Source organism: Peromyscus californicus, unplaced genomic scaffold (genome assembly GCF_007827085.1).
Source record: "Peromyscus californicus insignis strain IS unplaced genomic scaffold, ASM782708v3 Scaffold_24__1_contigs__length_46423439, whole genome shotgun sequence".
In the NCBI taxonomy this organism is placed as follows: Eukaryota; Metazoa; Chordata; class Mammalia; order Rodentia; family Cricetidae; genus Peromyscus; species Peromyscus californicus.
This window is the reverse complement of record NW_026294535.1, coordinates 4,837,183-4,858,824: the sequence shown is the minus strand read 5'-3', so window position 1 is coordinate 4,858,824 and position 21,642 is coordinate 4,837,183. Positions and strand designations below refer to the sequence as shown.

At 48.7% G+C, this 21,642-nt stretch overlaps 1 protein-coding gene across 4 annotated transcripts in view; it reads left to right on the top strand.

The window, feature by feature from the left end:
* Nucleotides 1-21,642, top strand: part of Chst11 (carbohydrate sulfotransferase 11) — a 219,302-nt gene that overhangs the window by 44,429 nt on the left and 153,231 nt on the right. The window contains exon 1 of one of the 4 annotated variants that reach the window (XM_052752993.1): nt 13,359-13,603. The exons of 2 other annotated variants lie outside the window; for them this stretch is intronic. Coding sequence is in view for 1 of the 2 variants with exons in the window: in XM_052752990.1 (XP_052608950.1) it covers nt 14,982-15,111 (130 nt within the window). In the remaining variant the exon portion in view is untranslated. Of the gene's footprint in view, nt 1-13,358; nt 13,604-14,981; nt 15,112-21,642 lie in introns of those variants that run through there. One more of the 4 variants, XM_052752990.1, reaches the window with a different exon arrangement.

The window sequence follows — 21,642 nt, the reverse complement described above, 5'->3', positions numbered from 1 at the left end:
TAGACCCTGACCATGGCGTCGCTCTGTACCTCAGTTTCTCATTTGTGAGACGGTGACGGAGACAGCATGCGTCGATGCCACAGTGATGCTGCCTAGCATGCAGCCACCGAACGTCGGTGACACACAGTCTTGTTTACTGTTCACACATCTTGGTGGCTGGAGAGCAGCCCTGACCTTGATGGGCAGCGATCACATGTCTGAAGGTCATCAATAGATACGTCAAAGGTTCATGGAGATGCCTCCATCTCTTCTCTTTGGGCAGTGCTTGCTCGTGTCCCATTGGCATAGCAAGGCGGTGGCCAAGCCTAATACCCAGGTGCTAGGCAGAACACCTGCCTGAGGAATGCACCAGGGAGGGGTGAGGAACTGAGCCCATCTGCAACCTCCTCCCAAGTGCTAGACACTTCTTCCCTTCCTCCCTCCCTCCCTCTCTCCCTCCCTTCTTTTCTCCCTCCCTCCTTCTACCCCTCCCTCCTGCCCCTCCCTCCCTCGCTCCCTCCCTCCCTTCTAGGGGCGCTGTGTGGGTTGACTGAGGAGAGAGAGGACAACAGCCATGGGTGTCTGCACCCAGTGGGATGCTCACTTAAGGCTGGCATCTGTGGGGGTATTCACACGTTGCCCTGCTGCTGAAGCAAGTGTGTGCAGGACACCCCACAGTTAGGAATAAAAACAAGCAAAATGAACCTCGTTACCCTGAGAAGGGCCAGAAGTAACAGAGTCGTGCGGTCTCATTCTGGTCCCCTCAATGATATAATTGTGGCAGTTCTCCATAGCCCTCACGGTCCACAGACAGCTCCATCCCAGTCTTTGCGATGATGCGGTCACCTCCTCTGGATATGAAATCGCACGGGGAGATGTGCATGGGCTGAAGGGAAGCAGCTCCCAGGACTATGTACACATGGCCAGCCAGCCTTTCCCATAGCTGACCCTGAATCTTTGTGTGAGTACAATTTTCTGTCAAGTCCAGATGTGTTTGTTGGTCCTGTGTGTTGCTGCTGCTGCCGCTGAAATAACTGTGCTCATCCTCGAGGTCCCTGCTAGGCCATTTTTTTCTGTGATAGTCCTCACCAGCAAGCCTGGGTACTTTACTTGTTCCTAGCTCCTGCATCCATGTGTTCTCTCACGCTGCTCCTGAAGGGCAGTGTTTGTGGATGGGCCGGCTACAGATACGTAACAGTCAGCAAGCCCAAATCCGTGAGGGCCCTAACTCATGAATGAATGCTCCACACTGTGGGTGTTATTTAAGGCAACACTAGCTTCTGCAACCAAGACTTCCAAATTGAGGCAATGAAACAGGAGAAGCTCCCTTCTCACTTACGTCATAGTCTAGAGTAGGTATTTCTAGTTGGGCGGCTGCTGTAGTTTGGATCCTAAGTGTCTCCTAAAGGACCGCGTGGTCAAGCCCGCTGTCTGAGGAGGTGTTGCTAGGAGGGAGTGGGACCCTTAAGAGTTGCCTGGGAAGTCTTCAGGTCACTGGAGGTGTGCCCTCCAGAGGACAGCAGCTTCCAGGCTCATTTGTTTCTCCCCAGGAGAGGCCTTTTACTCTGCCAGATGCTCTCCCTCTGATGCGCTGCCTTACCCAAGGCACCAGGACCAACTGAGCATGGACTAGAACCTCTAAAGCCATGAAGCACACCCCCCCCCCCCCCCACACACACAAGTTGATCTCCTTGTGCGTTTGTTAGTCACAGAGAAAGCGAATTAACACAGCAGCTCTCCTCCACATGCTGCCTCAGGAACCCAGGCTCATTCCGTCTTCTGGGTCTGCCACCTTCCAACACAGGCTTTCAAGATCAACCCAGAGTAGCTGTTTTGTTTTGTTTTGTTTTTTTAATCCCAACACCCAGCCAGACTGGCATGGGGACCTTGGACTTAGTAAGTTGGGCTTAGAAAAGCTCTCTGTGACTTCTGCTCTCCAGAGATCTACCCTAGCGGGGCGAGGGATGCAGTCTTCTCCCTGCTTCTGTTCTGTGTAATAACACTTCATGCCGTAGTCTTTATGCAGGAGAGAACAGCTCTGGTTTGTCTGCCTCTACTTGGTTTCCCACTGTTAAGCCAATCTTAACTAATTCCCATATCTACTTCATACAACATTGGGTCCTAGTCTTCAGCCATGTGATCCGGTGGTGGTCTTTGAACCAGAAAGTGGGAAGGCTTACAGCTTGGGAGCTGGCATTTACAGCCTGTCATAGTTAGCGTCACCTGCCAACTTGACAGAAGCCTAGAGTTACCTAGGAAGAGAGAACCTCCATTAAAGAATTGCCCTCAGTCAGATTGGCCGGTGTGTGGGTCTGTCTGTGAGGCCCTTTCTCAATTGCTAATTGAGGCAGGAGGGCTGAGCCCACTGTGGGCGGTGCCATTCCTAGGCAGGTGGGCCTAGGCTATTTAAGAAAGAGCTGAACGAGCCAGGGGGAACAAGCCATAAGCATTCACTGTTCCTCCATGGTCCGTAGTTCCAGACTCCAGGTTCCTTACTCCTGCTCTGGCTTTCCTCCATGATGGACCGTCACCTGTAAGCTTAAATGAACCCTTTGTTTGGGCCAGAGTCTTTTATCAGGAACAGAAAGCAACAGGGCACAGTTTATGCATGATGAAGATAAGCATGTTGCTCTTTGCGGTTCTTAGAGCTAAGTTTTAGGTCACTTGGGTCGATGGCATACCTGGATGCCTGTTGCAGGGAACACAGGGCCCTGTCTTACCTGTTGTAAGGCTTCTGAGATCAGTGATGGGCAGATGTACTGCCAGGAACAGAACTGAATCTGCAAAGAGTTGGTAACTGTAGAATTCAGTGGCCACAGTAAAACTGTGTTCCTTTCTCCTCATGGGGAAATGTCTGTGCAACCCATCTTCCAAAATCAGTGTGAGGGAGACAACAGCAGAGAGCCTCTCCTCCTAGACAAAGCCTTCTCTGTCGGGCTGAGATCCCCTCCGCTGGTCACGGGAAGCTGGTTAATGATTCCTTCTGAGTGTTTGTAAAGTTCTTGGATTTTTTTTTCTTCTCTTTTTAAAAGAGAGTCAACAGTCTATTGTGTGATTGTAAAGTGGTTGCTTGTAATTTGAGGTATCTACTCATGAGAGCCATAATTTTACAGATTTAGGGAAATTTGCTTTCAAATGGGTAGGTTTGAGGTAGGCCTTTAAACACATATATCTCCATTTGTTTGTTTGGTTTTTTTTTGTTTGTTTTTGAAGCTCTTTGTTTGAAAAGACCATGTGTCAAAACATCAGGGCAGATGGATTTTCTAAGACCTTCCATGAAGAACTTCCCAGAACAAAGGAAGTTGAGTACCATGCCTGGGAGGTTGGGACAACCCCTGTTTGAATCTGGTCCACTCTCAGGAAGTCTGTAGCCTGAATTCTGTACCTTCTTGAAATGTAAGCTTTCCTCTGTTGTCTTTAATAATAGCGTCTCCTCTTCCTCCTCCTGCGCCCTCCTCTAACCCTATCAGGAAAACGTGTCTTGTGTGGGTGTGGGGGGGTGTTGCTTAGCAAAACTTACCTGGAGCTTAAACACCAAGATGCCTAACATCTGGGGCTGGGGCAGTGGTTCAGCAGTTACAGAGTTACAGCGCTTACTGCTCGGGTAAGAGGATTGAGTTGGGATTCCAGCACTCTTATCTATGTACTGCTCACAACTGCATGTAAGTCCAGCTTCAGGGAGGGACTCTGAGGCCCTTTCACTCACATGCACGTACCCCACCTCCACATATACACATAATTAAGTAATGAAAGCAAATCTTTTCTTAAAAGATGCCAATTTCTGCCTTCAAAGGAGGGGCGTGTGGAGTGTTATCACAGGCTCCTGCCGGCTTTCTCCCGCGTCTTCTCGTGTTCCTTCGGTTTCAATCCACATAAGGTAGTAGTAATTGGAACTGACAGCCAGTGCTACAGCCGGTCCACGCATGGCCAATTTCAAGGCCTTTTAGTGTTTGCTGAATGTTATGCCAGCTTGTCTCAGTCATGAAATGGTTTAAAAAAGTAATGCTTTGGAACCAAAGTGTTCTGCCTGGTAAGTTTTCTAGTTATGGAAGAGAATGACTTTGGGCAGAGTCTTCGACTGGAAGGGAATTATTTATCCTTGTGGAGCCTCAATTTCTTTACTTAGAGAATGGGACCCCAACACTTTCCATAGTAGGACTGTTGGAGACATACCTAAGGCTCCTTGATGATGCCACACATGTGCAGCACGTAGTGAATGGAAAGTAATAATAATAATAATAATAATAATAATAATTATTATTATTATTATTATTATTTATTAAGATTTTTAAAAATCACCATTGGGGAGAGATTTAAAAATGTTCAGGGTAAAGCCAAACACAGTAGAGTAGCCTTTAATCCTAGCACTCATGGGAGGCAGAGGCCAACCTTGTCTACATAGTTCCAGGGCAGCCAGAGCTACATAGTGAGACCCTGACTTGAAAAAACAAGAAATGTCCAGGGTAGAAATAAAATGAAACAGAACTGTCAGGAACGATGATGCTGTGGTGTGATTTCAATTTGTATTCTTCAAGATTTCTTGGAGACAGACTGGTTATACCTGGTACCCATGATCCTGTCTGAGATCCTTGGTTTGCAGACACAATTCCACAAACACCCATGACTGAGTACCTTGGTGTCTCAGGACCTATGCCAGACACAGTTTCCTTAAAAAGATGAGAGGCTTAACCTAGCAAGCCGAGAGCGTTCTCTTTGCAAAGTTGGATAGTTGGTTTACTGATGTTTGCTGTTGTCTCGGTGTCATTGGTGATGACCATCCCCTCCTCCCTTTTACTGGTTTTGAAAGTATTCTGGGTTGGGAAATCAATGCTCTGTTACCAATATAGGCTTTAATTGAATTTTCTGGACAGGAAGGAGCCATTCAAAGCTGTTGCTCAAGAGGTTGGATCCAGGCTTGGTGGTTAGCTGTACCACCAGAGAGTAGGAGGCAGAGGGGAAGAATTTTAGGAATAGGCAAGGCAAAACATTTCCGATGTTGTGGAGAGAGGCACCAGCTGAAGTTCCAGAACATGAAGAACCAGCCTCCCTTGAGATGTTTCCATCAAGACTCTGACGTTTAGGGTTTAATAATTTGTCTTGAAAATTCCTTAGTGGAAGGGTGTGAGGAAGAGAGGGACAGACCCACGACATGCTTGCCAGATCCTGAGGTAGGCCATTGATTTTTATGGCCGTTTCTTGATCTAGGTGTTTGGGTGTCTGGGGTGAAGTTCACGGTTCCTCTTGACTGGATCCTGTGTTGAGGTGGGCATGGCTGGTTAACCAGTTCTTGATTTGGTATTTGAAACCTGAAGACTTTGATTTCTTTGTGTGTGTGTGCACGTATGTGTATGTGTGTGTGTGTGTGTGTGTGTGTGTGTGTGTGTGTGCAAGTGTCGTATCTCCCAGATACATATCTCCCATTACACTGCTTGTAATTGATTTGGGTAGTATTATAAAGTACTACCTTCTATGTTCAGTGGTTATTGCTAAGTAATTCTCAGATTTTGTGTGTGAAATTTTTCCTCCCTCCTCTGAGTGTGTTTATATTGCCCTAGAGTGTCTTAGTGACCATTTGGGGAATGTGTGGGGAATTTAGGTGGGAAAAAAGTTGTCTTGGCTTTTTTATTTTGTGTATTTATCATCAGGACTTTCCTTGCAATCTGGGGCAGCACAAGCAATTTTCTATGCCATTAACTTTTTTTTTTTCCTGTAAGGCCAAAGGGCAAGAAGACGCTGGACTCTACATTTTTTTTTTTTTTTTTTGGTTTTTCGAGACAGGGTTTCTCTGTAGCTTTGCGCCTTTCCTGGAACTCACTTGGTAGTCCAGGCTGGCCTCGAACTCACAGAGATCCGCCTGGCTCTGCCTCCCGAGTGCTGGGATTAAAGGCGTGCGCCACCACCACCCGGCGGAATCTACATTTTTTTTCTTCTTCCGAGACCAGCTGAACAACTGTGCCCTATGGGGTGGATGGTCCTCAGTAGTACTGTTGCTTTGGCATTTTCTTTCCTGGACAGGGGCTGTTGCTGAGCTGGCGTTTCTACTCGCTGGGCTCCACCCTCCTGGTTCACTAGGCTCCTCCCTCCTGGTTCTCTGGGCTCCTCCCTCCTGGTTCACTAGGCTCCTCCCTCCTGGTTCTCTGGGCTCCTCCCTCCTGGTTCGCTGGGCTCCTCCCTCCTGGTTCACTAGGCTCCTCCCTCCTGGTTCCCTGGGCTCCTCCCTCCTGGTTCGCTGGGCTCCTCCCTCCTGGTTCACTAGGCTCCTCTCTCCTGGTTCCCTGGGCTCCTCCCTCCTGGTTCACTAGGCTCCTCCCTCCTGGTTCCCTGGGCTCCTCCCTCCTGGTTCACTGGGCTCCTCCCTCCTGGTTCTCTGGGCTCCTCCCTCCTGGTTCTCTGGGCTCCTCCCTCCTGGTTCCCTGGGCTCCTCCCTCCTGGTTCCCTGGGCTCCTCCCTCCTGGTTCACTAGGCTCCTCCCTCCTGGTTCTCTAGGCTCCTCCCTCCTGGTTCGCTGGGCTCCTCCCTCCTGGTTCACTGGGCTCCTCCCTCCTGGTTCACTAGGCTCCTCCCTCCTGGTTCACTGGGCTCCTCCCTCCTGGTTCGCTGGGCTCCTCCCTCCTGATTCGCTGGGCTCCTCCCTCCTGGCTCGCCAGGCTCCTCCCTCCTGGTTCTCTAGGCTCCTCCTCCTGATGTGCTAAGGTCTGTGATAGGCTCATTAAGCCCTCTCAAGCTATGGCGGACCAGGTTTTGTGACTGTTTAGAGTGTGACAGTTCATGGAGTCAGAGTCTAGGACTCCATGACCTTGATGACCAGAAAAGGACTCGGAGCCATCCCTTACTGAATGTGATTAGTATAATTGAATAAATCACGAAATTCATGAAGACATGAAAGTGAAAGAAGCGGACAAACCGTGATGTAAGGACCAAGACTAGCCTGTGCTTGTAATGCTCATGAGCTGAGAACTGTGTTTATCTTAAAGTAGCTGGAAGAAAATCAAAAGGATATTTCCCAACATGAAAATTCTATGAAACTCAGATGCCCATGTCCCTAAACAGTCTCCCTGGAACTCAGCTATGCTTGTCCTTTGTGTGTTTTTCTAGCACGTTGGTGCCATCATGGCAGAACTGAGCAGTCACTTCAGAGGCTGAATGACCTCAAAGCTCGAAATTGTTCTCTGGCTCTTGAGGAAAATGTGTACTACATCCATTCTAGAGCAGTGGTTACCGTACCACTCAGAGGGAGCCCAGTTCTGTCCAGACACTTGGCCTCTCATGGCACTAAGCTTTGGGAGTGTGAAAGCTTTCAGATTTCTGAGGAAAGGTAAACAATCTGCATTCATTCACAATTTTTTTTCCAAATATTTATTGAGTTCCTGCAGAGTCCCACATGAAAAGAAAAAGCAATCAATAGCACAGGTGATAATTCCATCTTCGCTGAGGATGAGACAACGTACAGATAAAAACAACAACACCACCACCCTGCCATGCCAGATCTTAACGATGCTACTAAAGAGGGAGGAAGGGAGGGCCAGGAAGCGGCCGGGTGGCAATCAGGGCAGGCTTGAGGAGGAAGAAGGTGATGCTTGGTGTGAAGGGGATGAGGCTGGAGCGCAGAGCCTTCGTGGAGCGCTGAGCCTTCGTGATCTTGATCAAATAGCAGGGAGATTCTCAGGCAGGATAAACAAAAGATTCTGAAGCCCTGGGACAGAAACACTAGTGTAGGGCCAAGGAGAGCAAAGTGTGCAAGGCCAGGGGGAGTGAAGTGTGCAAGGCCAAGGAGAACACAGAGTGCAGGGCCAAGGGCATCGAAGTGTGCAGAGCCAAGGGGAGCCAAGTGTTCTGAGCCCAAGCAGAGAAGTGTGCAGGGCCAAGGGGAGCGAAGTTGCCTGGCGTATGGCGTTTGTGTTTTTCGTTTTCATTCTTGGCTACAGAGTTGTGGTAATCTGACTTATGCTCTTGTTTAAAAAGCTGCGATCCTTTGGGCCGTTTTTAAACCAGAAGGGAAGCTGTCTGTGTGATAGGTGATAAGGGTGAGGTTGGAGGCCAATAAGAACAGAGGCTTGCTTTGGCACTAGGCCACGGTGGGGATGTCCTCAGCAGTGGAATGTCCTGTAGCATTCTGTGAAGTCTCAGAACAATGTCACATATTCCCTAGAAGCGAGATCACCTCCACTGAGACCCACTGCTCAGAGTAGTTGCTTCCAAAGACTGTGACTTGAGGCAAGTGTCCCACCTTCTCTGGGCCTGGTAATCGTACTTGTGGGAGTGCTGAGATTAAGGGTGTGCAGAGCAGGGGAGTCCAGCTGCTGCTGTGCACTGGGAGATCACAGGCCAAGGCTCTTTTTTTCCCCGCACTCATCTGCTTCTGTCTTGGTGAGCAATTATTTCCATGACTAGCCCAGGGCTTTGCATCATATGTTTCTCTAAACAATCATCTGTGCGTGGCCGCCACGTGACATTTGCCTTATTAACCCACGAGCACCGTTTCTTCCACTTTTGCTGTGCTTAGAATGGCTTCAGACCTGCACCGAAGTATCCACGTCCCCAGCTTCTGGCCCTTCTGGTCCCCCAGAAGCTGAGTGTGTGGGTTAACATGGTGAAGCATTTTATATTGTCCCTCTGGGGCTCCATTGAATATGTCATCCACTTAAAATGGGCTTCCTTGCCTGGAGGAGCCCCCAGAATACCCCTGTCACCCCGGGCTGTATTGAACAAAAAGAGACATTGATTAGAGAGGAGCACTGTGGACACTAGGCAGCATGGCATTTCATCCCCAGGTCTGCTCATATGGGAAGAGCTGGCAGGACATCACTGTGCTTTGGAGTCCCTTACCCCACCCCACCGTTCTGTGCACATGCCGGCCATGAGCTCCCTGTTCCCATGGCGTCTCCTCCTGCAGCTTAAGGAGCCACGACAGAGATTCCTGTGCACCATATGCTCGTGCACTCTGCTTTACCTTGTCTCTTCAGGCAGTTGTCACCATCTTGTCCCCACTTAATGCGCTATCGGAACCTTCCCAGCTCAGCCCCGAGTACTTTGGGGAGGGTAGAATTTGATGCGCAAAGCCTTTTCTCCGGAAACATCTTGGAAGTAGCATAAAAGGAACTCAAGGACTCTCCGGTGAAATGAAGACTGTACTGTATGACTCTGTGCTCTAGGGTAGGGTGTCCTGGGGCTCCACCCCTGGGCTTTTCATTGTCTTTATTTGGGGTATGGGGCTGAGTCGCAGGAAGCCAGGCTCTAAAAAACGGAGCACCAGGGTTTGGCGACCTTTGTAAGAGGAGTTTTCCATAGTCTTTCTGCTACCAGGGCCCTCTTCCTTCTGAAGATCAGAGACTTAACACCTGCGGAGGCAGGGTGTGGGTAAGGGACCTGAAGAACCAAGGCTTGCCAGTGTCTACCGGGGGCAGACACTAAACCTGATCTCGGAGAAGGAATTTTGCCTTGGGCCAGGTAGAGATCAGGTTGCAGGAGGAATTCTGTCTTTGTGGGCAGCCGGGAGTCCATGTGATAGAACTGAGTGAATGACAAAGATATGATGTCACTTAAGCTGACGGTTGGTGACTTTGGCTCCCTGAAGCCAGACTTTCCCCCTTTTACTGTGACATTTCGTATACACGTGTAAAGTATTTTGGTCATGTTCACCTCCTCATTAGCCTCTTTTGTTCCACTCCTGACTCTGTGGCCCTCCTCTGCTTGGTTTTGATTTGGTGACTAGTGGCGTTAATTAGGATTCTTTACAGGAGCGTAGGTAAGGGGTCATTTTCCGGAGCATAGACAACATATCAGTGGGTAACCACCAGAGATACACCTCCCTCCACAACCGTTAGCTATCTGTAGATACTCAAGGAGAGGTCGAGCATCATGGGCTCCCCTCCCTCCGTAACAGAGCGTCGATGGGCCCAGTCTTGTGTGTGTCTTGTACAGGTAATGAGAGAGTTTAAGAATGTTCACAGCCATGTTATACCTGGAAGATAGAGCCAGCATTCCCCAACACCCCCACCCCTGCCCGCAGCCAGCCATTTTGTTCCTGATCCCTTGGTGGACTCCGCTGTGTGGCATCCCTCACCTTCTCTCACTCGGTAGCACCCTGGGCCTTTCTGGAATGGAGGTCACTTTGTGGTATGAAGTGTCCCCAGAACTGTGTGTGACCACGCTACTGTTGTAGTTTGTGTATTTTCCTCCTCAGCTGCGTGGGTTCCGAAGGAGTTGTTTTCTTGGAGGGACATTATTGTTAGTTGTTAATTGCCTCTGTGACAGATCCTGCTGAATCCTCGTGAAGGCCCTGGGAAGGGTGTTGCGTTCAGGGATGCGCACTAGGTATGTGTCACCTTCCCGGTTCCAGGCAGGTGCCATCAGAGTTAAATGTCCTGGCTCTCCCTTTGCTATGCATCACAGACGAGAGAGAGAGAGAGAGAGAGAGAGAGAGAGAGAGAGAGAGAGAGAGAGAGAGAGAGCGCCATTAGTGTGTCTCCCAGGAAACACACTTCAGCTAATGAGGCAGGATTTGAGGATTGGGGTATAACCAATAGCAACTTGGGAAGGAAAGGGGAACTTTTTTTTTCAATTGAGAGTCCCCCCTCCTCCTCCTCCTCCTCCTCCTCTTCTTTTTATTTTTTTTATTTTTATTTTTTTTAAAGACAGGTTTTTTTCTTGCAGCACTTAGTTGAACTCTATAGACCAGGCTGGCCTCAAACTCACAGAGATCTTCCTCTGCCTCCCGAGTGCTGGGGTTAGAGGCGTGTACCGCCACTGGCCAGCTGAGAGTCCTCTTCTGAAAGGGCTCCAGCTTGTGTCAAGTTGACCTAAAACCAGCCAGTAGGGGTGGATGGGTGGTTATAGCCAACAGGGCCCTTTCAGCACAGGTCAAGGAGTCTGCAGGCTGCATTGTGAAGGCAGGCTCCATTTGCCAGGGACGGGGTGTGTGTGTGTGTGTGTGTGTGTGTGTGTGTGTGTGTGTGTGTGTGTGTGTGTGTGTGTGTGTCTGTCTGTCTGTCTGAGGGCCTTTTGTTTTAAATCTGTGATCTGATATTAATTTGCCTTAAAAGAAAAAAAAAAACCACTTCTAATTCTAAGGTCCAGGGTGTTTCTTCTAAGTCCTTATACATTTTGAAAGGCAGTGTTATACATTTTAACAGGCAGGGTCCTTCCCTCACTTTTAATCTTTTTTCTTTTCTATCAAGTAACAGTGCTGGAGGAAATGTCACAATGTGGTTGGCACCCTCATGGTCACACTTTTCTGAGCCCAGGTGTCTTCTTGGGAAGAACTGGCCGTCGGTGGAGGCCCAGAACTTCTTGTGAACTGGAGTTCCTGGCTGTGTGGTAGCAGAACTATCAGGGGATTTCCAGGATACCCGCTTAACGTAAGGGCACAAACTTAATGTTTTTCTCGTGTAATCACAGAAGTTTAGAAGGGAAGCACCTTTCGGCATATTGCCATTTAAGAGGCGAGGCGGGCACAGTGCCCTGCATGGCAACCTGCCCCGCACTGTGGAACCCTGACATCCGTCACTCAGGGCTGCAGCACCGTGGCTTTTGACCTTCACAAGGAGGTGTGGCTTGGGGGGCTGGGTGAGGACACCGTGGAAAATCAAACAGAATGCCTTTCTCTTCCAGCTCTTGGTGTGTGTCTCATTAGCCACCTCCCAGTCTTTCAGGAAAATAGCCTCAAGGAGCCCGTTATGATGGCCCAGGCTTGAAGGGTGACAAATGGTTCTGAGGTTTGATATCACATCAGAATTTTGCACCAGAGCCTCTTGGGTTTGCTTGGCTTAAGTTGAAGGGGCTCTTAGAACATGCTGGTTTTTGTTCAGCAATGGGATCTTTCTCCTGAGGCATGACCCTGGTGGAGTACAGCATACACCTGTGAGTGGGGCCCGTGTGCCGATGCGCGTTGTGAGTGGAACTGAGTCTGTCCCTGTCCCCCATCAGAAGGTGTGGGAAGAGGAGGCCTGGAACTTCCCTGAAGAGTCATTTGCCTTAGTTTCACTCTAGTCTGTTCAGGAGGTCAGACAGTCTGAGACTGGCAGGTGGTGTGTGCATGGCCTGCGTGCATATGTGCATGCGTGCATGTGTTTACTCCTTCTGTTCTCTGGCCTGCGTGCATATGTGTGTGCATATGTGCGTACATGCATTCGTGTACATCCACCCCTTCTGTTCTCTGGTCTGCATGCGTGCATGCATGTGTTTACATCCACCCCTTCTGTTCTCTGGTCTGCATGCGTGCATGCATGTGTGTACATCCACCCCTTCTGTTCTCTGGTCTTGAAGGTTGTGTCCTTTTGTTTTGAGGTTCACTGTCTGACACTCCGTTGAGCTGTGTAAATTGAAAGCAAAGAGAACAGAACACGTTATAATCTTGCTGGCGGCCTTTTTTTCACCTCTTAGGGGAATCCCAGTGTCACTTAATTGGACGTATCTTTGTTCCTCCAGCTGCTTTAGCCAAATAATAGTAATGATGGGATAATAGTTGACCTCAGAGTCCCTGACTCTTCCCCAGACAGCTGCTTAATACATATTCAGTGAGCAGATGAACGACCCGAAGGCCTCTGAGGAAGACACAGCACTAGATGCCGCTGACCCCATCAGGACATTTTAGGCCTTCCTCCGGCTCTCCTCCTCTTCTTTTCCCGTATACCCACTCTCCCATGGGCTGTGTGCATTTCTGCAGCACCTTTCACAACAGGAAGGTCCTGGCAGATAGGACTCATCCTCCCTGTGTTCAGTATTTGGGGATGAAAGTCCCCTGTGACTTTGTTGCTTTGTCATGGCCACTGTCTTCAGTTCAGCATTCCATTGGCTCTGAGGGGGAGGGCCAGGCATTCTGAGCTCCACTGTGGGTTTTCAGGGCCATCAGGAAGTCATTTCTCCAAGATACACTGCATTAAGGGTGTGCAGGGCAAGGCAGCTGGGCACCCAAGGTTTCCCGACTCCCGCATCTAGCCTAATTCCAAGACCATGACTCTAGCCTCTGCTGCAAGGTGTCTTGGGAAGAATTGCTATCCTTTTACTCTCAGAAGAGGGGTTGGATGGTGAGGTCCTGTGGGGAAGCCAGAATGTCACTCCACCCTCTGGGGGCGTTCCGAGTTCTTTGGCCATTGGGGAAAATGGATCTGGGTTCGCTCCACTGTCTGAAAGGGAGCCCTTGGAGGGGAGTTGGGTCTTCTTTTCCTGCCAGTGGGCATTTCCGGCCTCTGTCCTCTTTGCTCACTGCTGATTGTGGTGCCAGGCAAGTGGCAGGCCGAGCTGCAGGCTAATGAACTTGTCGGCCTCATTCCTGCCTGGTGCTGAGATCTCAGACAGGAGGTTGCCTGTGCCCAGAAAACGTGTCTCTTCTGGAGTTCAGAATATCGGGCATCTGTTTCCACGGTGTTTCTTCTCCAGTTATAGTCCTCAACAACGTGAAATTAAATGAAGGCACCCCTTGTCCCGGCGGCGGCAGCTTCTCAAACACATTTATCCCCATATTGTAGCGTCTGTTTTGGCTTCTCCTCCTCGGAAGGGGATTTCTCTGTGCAGATCAGGAGCGCAGAACACGATTTCCGGGGAAAGCTGAGAATTCAGCCCTGTGCAGTTGGTGATCTCCCACAAACCGGCATCGCTCGCTGAACCCGGTTCTTCTCATCTGCAAGTGGGTCTGTATGGGCCAGCCTTGACGATGTAAGGGTTGCAGAAGACTGTATGGCGTATGGTGGGTGTCCACGTGGAGGCAGGAGTTTTCAACCTTTGCCCCAGTGGCTTCATGTTCGTGCACTGCTGGAGTTCCCAGGCAGGCTAGTTATCCAGATGATCTGTGGTGCTGAGAAATACCAGCAGCACCCCAACTTGGACCCCTAGACACCTTCTCATGCTCTAGAGGTGGCTCCTCAGTGCTGTTTGACTCCCAGTCACATCTGGGAACTTTTATAGTACAGGTTTTTTGTTGTTTTGTTCTTTTACTCATCATCTTCAATAGAGTGTAAACAGTGCTGTAGAATAACTGATGTGAGGGCTTTCAACATGGCAGCCATTTTCAGGAGGCTTGGGCTGTTTCTCAACACGTTATCTCTGTTTGTTGGGACAAGTGGGGTAGGGTAGGCAGGAAGGAGATAATTAAGAAAGTTATTGTTTTGGGGGCCAAGAGAAGCCCTGCAAGTGCATGATGGCCTGCTTGTAATCCCAGTGCTCGGGAGGTGGAGCTGGGATCCTCAGGATGAGCTGGTTAGCCAAGAGCCTCCCTTAGCAACAGAGTGGGGAAGGATAAAGGAAGACACCAGCATCAACTTCTGGACACACACACACATGCACGCACACACACACACACACACACACACACACACACACACGCACGCACACATGCCTCTGCACATACATGTGTGTGGACCCCTCCCATACATACATGTGAATCAGCACATGCATGTATGTAGAATCCACACACATTCACATGCATTTTGAGGTTGGAGATGTAGCTCGATTAGAGGAATGCTTGTTTACTGCGGAGTTCAATGTCCAGCACCTCATACATCAGACGTGGTTGTGCATACTTTCAAGGTCATCCTTAACTGCATAGTAAGTCCAAGGCAAGTCTGGGCTATTTGAAACACTAGCTTAAAAAAAAAACATGTCTAACAAGGAAATCTGTGATGTTTGACTCATTAGAAATGAAAAATTTGGCCGAGCAGAGATGGCACATGCCTTTGATCCAGAACTCCAGAGGCAGAGGCAGGTGGATCTCTGAGTTCGAAGCCAGCCTGGTCTACAGAGTGAGTTCCTGTTCAGCCAGGATTGTTACACAGAGAAACCACGTCTTAAAAACCAGAAAGAAAAGAAAGTTTGTTTCCTGCCTCCCTCTCACTCTCTTTTTCTCTGGCTTTTAACGGGCGACCTCTTACCATCTAGAAGACCCACCTACCTCAGAGTCAGGAAGGCTGGCTTAAATTCCAGCTTCAACCTTTTAAAACCTGGAGACTTCATGAAATTGGATTCTGACCCCAGTTTAGAAACTACCTGGTTGCAGGCTGGCTCTCCTCATGAGAATCAAGAAGGTCTGTGGAATGAAGACAGATACGTCAGAGCAGGAGGCAGAAGACCCCAATCCCGGAAGCATGCCCATTTCCACTTCCTGCTTCTGCGAGCTCCACTGTGTCGTTGAACCTCACGGTGAGCTCTGGTTCCCTTGTCTGCCGGGCCGGGTGTTACGTTACTTCCTTAGTGTTTTCATATGAAGTATTTTGCGTGTGGTGGTTTTGTAAAACCAGAGACAGCGTAACCTTCCTGCTATCTGCTTCTCCTCTGCCAGACTCTTGCTGGGTGTTTACCTGTTATCAATATGTTTGAAAAGGAAAATTATTGATAATTACATTTGGTTTTTGCTTTTTAATCCTCTGGAGGCCAGGCAATGCCCAGGCGTTTTGAAGTAGTGGCTGTCCCCTTATTCTATGCCTTGGGCATCTTTAGAAGTCCTCTGAGCCTGGCTTGTGAGAGGGAGGCTAGGCACCTATGCCGCTGTGGTGTTCACCAAAGCCAGAGCACCTGTTTTTTTTTCTTTGCTCCCCAATCGAAGTCATATGGTGCTGCAGCAAACACGTACCAACCAAGTGTCTTTCCTGAAAATAGATGTTGCTTGGGAATGGGGTGGGCACTGTAAATGTTTTGGTACCAGCACATGGGGCTGCCCTCCACAGATTATCTGCATTCAGTGTGTGTGTTTTTACACATCAGATGGCAGAATCTGTTGATCTGTCTTTGGGGAAGGTCATAGTTCAGCCCACATGTGACCCTCTAAGTCCCAGAGCCAGCAGAAACTGCAGCTGATTCATGCTTTTTATCTAAATCTAGGATAGAATGTTTAAAACTAAGTCTCTGGACAGAGAGCAGACTCAGATGTAGGGATGTGTAGGGATGCATTCTGTGTAGGTACTCTCAATATTTAATCGTGGAACTAAACACCCTCTCGTCTGTCAGCCTCACATGTTGATCGTCCATCCATCCACTCCTATCTGCAGAATATAGAGAGGATGGGTCCTTTATAGATTATCCCAGTGTTTAACCATTGGGAAAAGAGCCTTCATCTATCCATTTCGCCTGTTGCTCCATCTAGCCGTCTCCCCATCCATATCTGTCATATTAACCAATGGCTTGTAAGTACCCATTGTGTGTCAGTTCTGTGCTAGCTCTTGGGATAGAATGGACAGATCCTCTGTCCTCAAGAAGCCTACAGTCTGGGGTGAAGGATGTTATTCCTAACATTTAAATCAAATTTTTACTTGACACAAGCTTATTTTTATTTTGTTTTGCTCTCTCTTTTGAATTTGAGAAAGCAAGACACCTAACCCATGAGGACATTTCATTTGTTTTCATAAGCCCAAGTTCTAGAGTTGGGTTTCATGTTTTGCATAAATAACTCTTTGCATAGTGTAATGCTTATTTTGTTAACAGGGAAAAAGATGGAAGGAAGGACAATTTGGGGAATAGCATCAAATCCTATAAATGTCTCAAAATCTTTGGAATTGTCAAAAGATACTTTTCGACTTCAGAGCACATCATATTCAGAGTCATTCTTTGAATTTTGTTAAACATCAGAAACCTTCCAAACATGATGGGGCCAGTTGGGAAACAGTCCCATGTCTGTAGTTGTCCAGAGACAGTCACATAAATGAACAGTCATGAGTGGTGTGTTCCACAGATTTGGGGTTTGGTCTCCATTTTTCCATTTTCCACCCGTTCAGTCTTGGGCAAGTTGCTTATCCTTCCCAAGCTTCATTTTCTCTCCTTGTAAGATGAGGGTGAGGGAACCATTTACCTGAGAGAATCATTACAAGGATGGCATGTGCTCAGAGACGTGAAAACACAGGCCTGGAATGCAGCCAGCCCACTGTGAAGGTTAGAGCGGTTTCTGTGTTTCTGTTTCTAAGGGACAAAGAGATTGGAGGGCTAACAAAACAGGAAAATCAAGCACACTGGAGAGGATCCCTGGCCCCCAAATTTGGAATGCAGAATGCTCCACAATTGAACTCTTTAGCACAGATGAAAAGAAAATTCCACCTTGACCTCATGTGACAAGTTGAAGTCAAAACAGGCGAGGGCCAACGAGGTGGTAAAGGTGACTGCTGCCAAGCCTGAGTTCGAGCACAGGGACCTACAGTAGGAGGAGAGAACTGACAACGGCAAATTCTCCTTTGACCTCCCCACGTGTGCTGTGGCACCTGTGCACCCACGTATAAAATAAATAAATAAAATGTCATGCCAAACAAAACATGCGAGCCCTAAAATGTTGTACAAAACTATATTCCAACAGTGTATAATATAAATTTCATGTTTGTACTTGGGCCCCATGCCAAGATAACTGATTATGAATGGGCAGGTACTCCAACATTAGCAGAAGAAGAAGAAGAAGAAGAAGAAAAATCAAACGCTTCCGGTTGGAAGCATTTGAGATCAGGGCTAGTCAACCTGTCCTGGCAGCTAGCAGTGTTAATGGAAATAGCATGTATGATGCCTCTGACATTACACCGCTAATCATCTCCTGAGAAATGCCAGTGCCTCTCAGACAGCCCTGATCTGTGTGCTCGCTGGGGCTGATGGGCATTCAGCAGGTGTGCTGCAGTCTGGAGGAATGTCTGTCTGTCGGCGTCAGTCTGGGGGAGGAGAGAGTGTCAAGGCCGTCAGCCGTGTTACAGGTTTCTGGCTGGCATGAGTTAGCTTGTCTTTTAGGCAGGCCACTGACTTGGGGAAATCCATGTCTAAAATTAATTTCAACAAAGGGCAAACTGGTAATTATGTCTGACATTATTATTTTATTTTTTAAAATATAAAAGGCTGACCATGAGTTGGATTTTTATATAGTGCTTTAGGGAAAGAGTTCAGTGAAGTGGGAATTATTTTCAAGAATACATCTTTTTTTTTTTCTTAAGAGGGGGAGGGGTACTTTCTCTTGGTGTTTTTTCTGGAAGGTATTTCTATACACTGTTTATAGAGGCCATGGTCCTTTTTAAATTTAAGGAGCCCAGTTGGCTTCAATAGTAATAAATAAAACTCCATATAGGGGCCAAGGGATAGTTAATTTATAGGCCCAGCTCGTTCCTTAACTTCAGCCAGCTACTTCCTGGGATAGTAGGCCTGACTGATGGCCATCTGACATTTTGAACTGCTAGGGTGCTTTTGAAGTTCCTCCTGCAGGGCCTGAGGCCTGCCCCTGTGAAGTGTTAATGGGCCTCCTGCTCAGGCTTATTTGAGGGGTGCTTGTTAGAGGAGCCTTGATGGGCCCTTGGGGGCCTCTAAGCTGTACTCTGCAGGGCTGGCTCTCAGGCCTCCATTCCTCTGCTGTATTGTTTTGATTTGGACTCCTGAGACAATGCCTGTTTTCCTCCTGGGTGTTCCCAGGGCCCAGGCAGCTCTGGATCAGGCAGGCCCAGCCAGAGAATGTGCCAGAAGGGCAGACTCCACCCAGCAGAGCACAGCGGGGCCTGTGCAGTACATAAACCACAGCGTGGTCTTAAGCAAAAATGGCCACTGTCCAGTAAACACACTCTGTTTTTTCTTTTCCCCGGGTCTCAAAGTCTCCACCTTCCTGCTTTGGGTCCCCAGAGGCCTGGCATTCCAATCTCAACACCACCACTTGCTCTTCCTAAAAAGGAGAGTCTGTTCCTGTCGCTCTCCTCCCTACAGGCCTTCCATGGAGTCTTCTCGGGCTGATGGTGCCTCTCAGATTCCCATGCACCCTGGGCCTGAGCCACAGATGGTGCTGTCTTTGAAAAGACAGGGCTCTGTGACAGACTGTGATTGAGCTCAGATGGTGTTAGGGGCTGGGGATGTAGCTCAGTGGTAAAATGCTTGCCTAGTAGTAGGGCAAAGCCTTGGGTTCCATCTCTAGCACCCAGTAGGTGCCAGGGGTGGGTGGGGTGGGCTCATGAGGTCATTAGGTCAGCCTTATCCTGTGTGGTGCCCTGCTAAGAGGGGAGAAGGTGATACAGACTGACTGCCCTTGCACGCAGGAAGGCCACGTGAGGACACACAGACGCCTAAGAGTGGCCTTGGGAGAAGCCAGCCCTGATGATACTTTATCCTTCAGTGCCAGACCGTGGAGAAAACCACTTTATTGTTGAAGCCATCCAGTCTTTGTGGCCTCTGATATGGCAGTGGGACAAACGTGGTCGTGCTGTGTCCATGGGATAGAGTTCTGTCTCTGTAGGATGTCACAGGGGGCCCTTTGTGTCTCTGGCTGCTATCTGCTTCCAACGCTGGGCAGAAGTCTTCCTGCTTGCCTGACAAACGGCAGATGCTTTGAAGCCAGGTTCTAGGACCTGCTGCTCTGTCGGGCCCACTGAAGCCACCCAGCTCTCTCCCTTGTCCCCTTCCCAGACAAGTGCTTCTTCTCTGGATTCTTCAGCGAGCTTAAAGCCAGGGCTTTGCTTAATGTCAATCCTGGCACCCAGTTGTGTCCCATGGATGTGAATCACAGGGTAATGACTCATTGAACCGGCTAAGGCTTAGTCTCTACTATTCTTGTCTCTAGGACGTCCCCATCAGAGAGACTAAGTCTCGATTCTCCCTGGGGTGTTGTTGGTACCACACGGGGTTGTCCCTAGATGATAGTAATGATGACAGTTACAGAACTCACACTGTTAGCTAGTAGTGTGTGTTTATGGTTTTTTGTTTATTTCAGAACTCTGTGTGTGTGTGTGTGTGTGTGTGTGTGTGTGTGTGTGTGTGTGTGTGTGTTTGTATATATCTATCTCTATTTGTACCTCTCCTTGACTAGCCTAGTATTCACAATGTAGTCCGTGGTAGCTGCTAACTCACAGCAATCCTCCTGCCTCAGATTTCTGATTGCTGGAGCCTCTACTCATAGCTAGCTACTATGTTCTGATAGTGGTCAAGATACCAAATAAACTTTAGCTCACCATGGTACCAGAGTTTATAGGGTCAGACCTGGGGCCAGGCCACTCTAACAAACTAGATTCAGTCACCTGTCCTTAATAAGTGTCTTATTTGGGTTACTATTGCTGTGATGAAACACCATGACCAAAGCAAGTTGGAGGGAAAGGGCTTACATTTCCACATCATTGTTCATCATCAAAGAATGTCGGGACAGGAACTCAAACAGGGCAGGAACCTGGAGGCAGGAGCTGATGCAGAGGCCATGGAGGAAATTTACTTACTGGCATGCTCACATGGCTTTCTCAGTTTTCTTATAGAACCCAGGACCACCAGCCCAGGGATGGCACCACCCACAATGGGCTGGGCCCTCCTCCATCAATGACTAATTCAGAAAATACCCTTCAGCTGGAGCTTATGGAGGTATTTTCTTAATTAAGGTTCCCTCCTTTCAGATGACTCCAGCTTGTGTCAAGTTGACATAAAACTATCCAGGACAATAGAATGATTAAACACAAAACATTAGTAAAGAGTGGATAAAGATTTATTCCGTGTGGCTACATTGGGAAGAGGACCCAATAAATAGGTCCATTGACCCAACTCCATCTGTGAGTCCTGACATGAGGTTCATGTGTAAATGGGGGGTAAGAGTTATGGATGACTAAGTTTTGTGAAGGTGTGGTCTTGCCCGTCATTGACCCATACTGTTCATGCTCTGCTCTGGCCACCAGGGTCATTTGACAAGTTTTCAGAACTGTTGAAGTCGACTCCTGGGGTAGCCTCCTGCTCTGACTAACACTCGTGTGCCAACCCTCCCCTTTCCCCAGTTCTGGAGAACCAAGTCTCAGCAGTCTTATTCTTCAGATCCTCCCAGGACCGTTATGGTTTAGTAGATAAATCAGCAGATGCGTATTTCACACGGTCCTATTCTCTGGCTTCCAGTCCAGGAGGCGGACTTTCTGCCAGAGTCTTCAGCAGTTTGACTGGAAGGGGCCTTGTCAGGGCATCTGAGCCTTCACCTCCACCATTCCCTTTGAGTGGAGTGCTTGCTGTCTCTTTTGGCCTGGCAGAGTGGGTGGACTCAATGTCTAGTTCACAGCTCCCTCTGGGAACACCCCCACCCCCTCATACACGCAGATGAGGTGAGCCAGTCACTGTATAGCACTCCATGGGTCATTTATTTACTGGCATCTGGCTAGACTTAATGGATCTCAAAAACCTACAGGCACAACTCAAACACTGATGTGTCTGATTATTATTATTATTTATTTTAATTTTAAAAAATGATCTTATGTGTATGAGCACTGCATGGGTACCTGGTGCCTGTGGGGGTCAGAAGAATGTGTCAGATACCCCAGAGCTGGAGTTAGAGATGGTTGTGAGCTGCTGTCTGGTGGCTGGGGACTGCGTCTGAGTCCTCTGCAAGAGCAGGGAATTGGAGGAGCCATGAGTGATCTTAACTCTTGAGCCGTCTCGCTGCCCCAGTACAGCCAGTTATTTTAGGAAAGTGGACTTGTGGCCACAGAAGCCTGCTGCCTTTGCATACACCGTGAACTGCACTCCTCACCAGTGGGCCGCTGATAAGATGGAATAACCCATGGCTTATTGAATATAAGCTTATAGAACAGTCTCATGCCGCAGAGCCTCAGTACCCTGCCTGTCTCCTCATCCTGGCACCGCCCTCCTCTTCCGCTGGAGGGTGCCTGTATCTACCATATGCCTTTGGGCTGTGGCTCTGTGGGAACATCCCTCCCACAGCCCTGTTAGATGGAGCTGGTTTGGGTACTATTGTACTCTTCGTTCATGGCCCCAGTC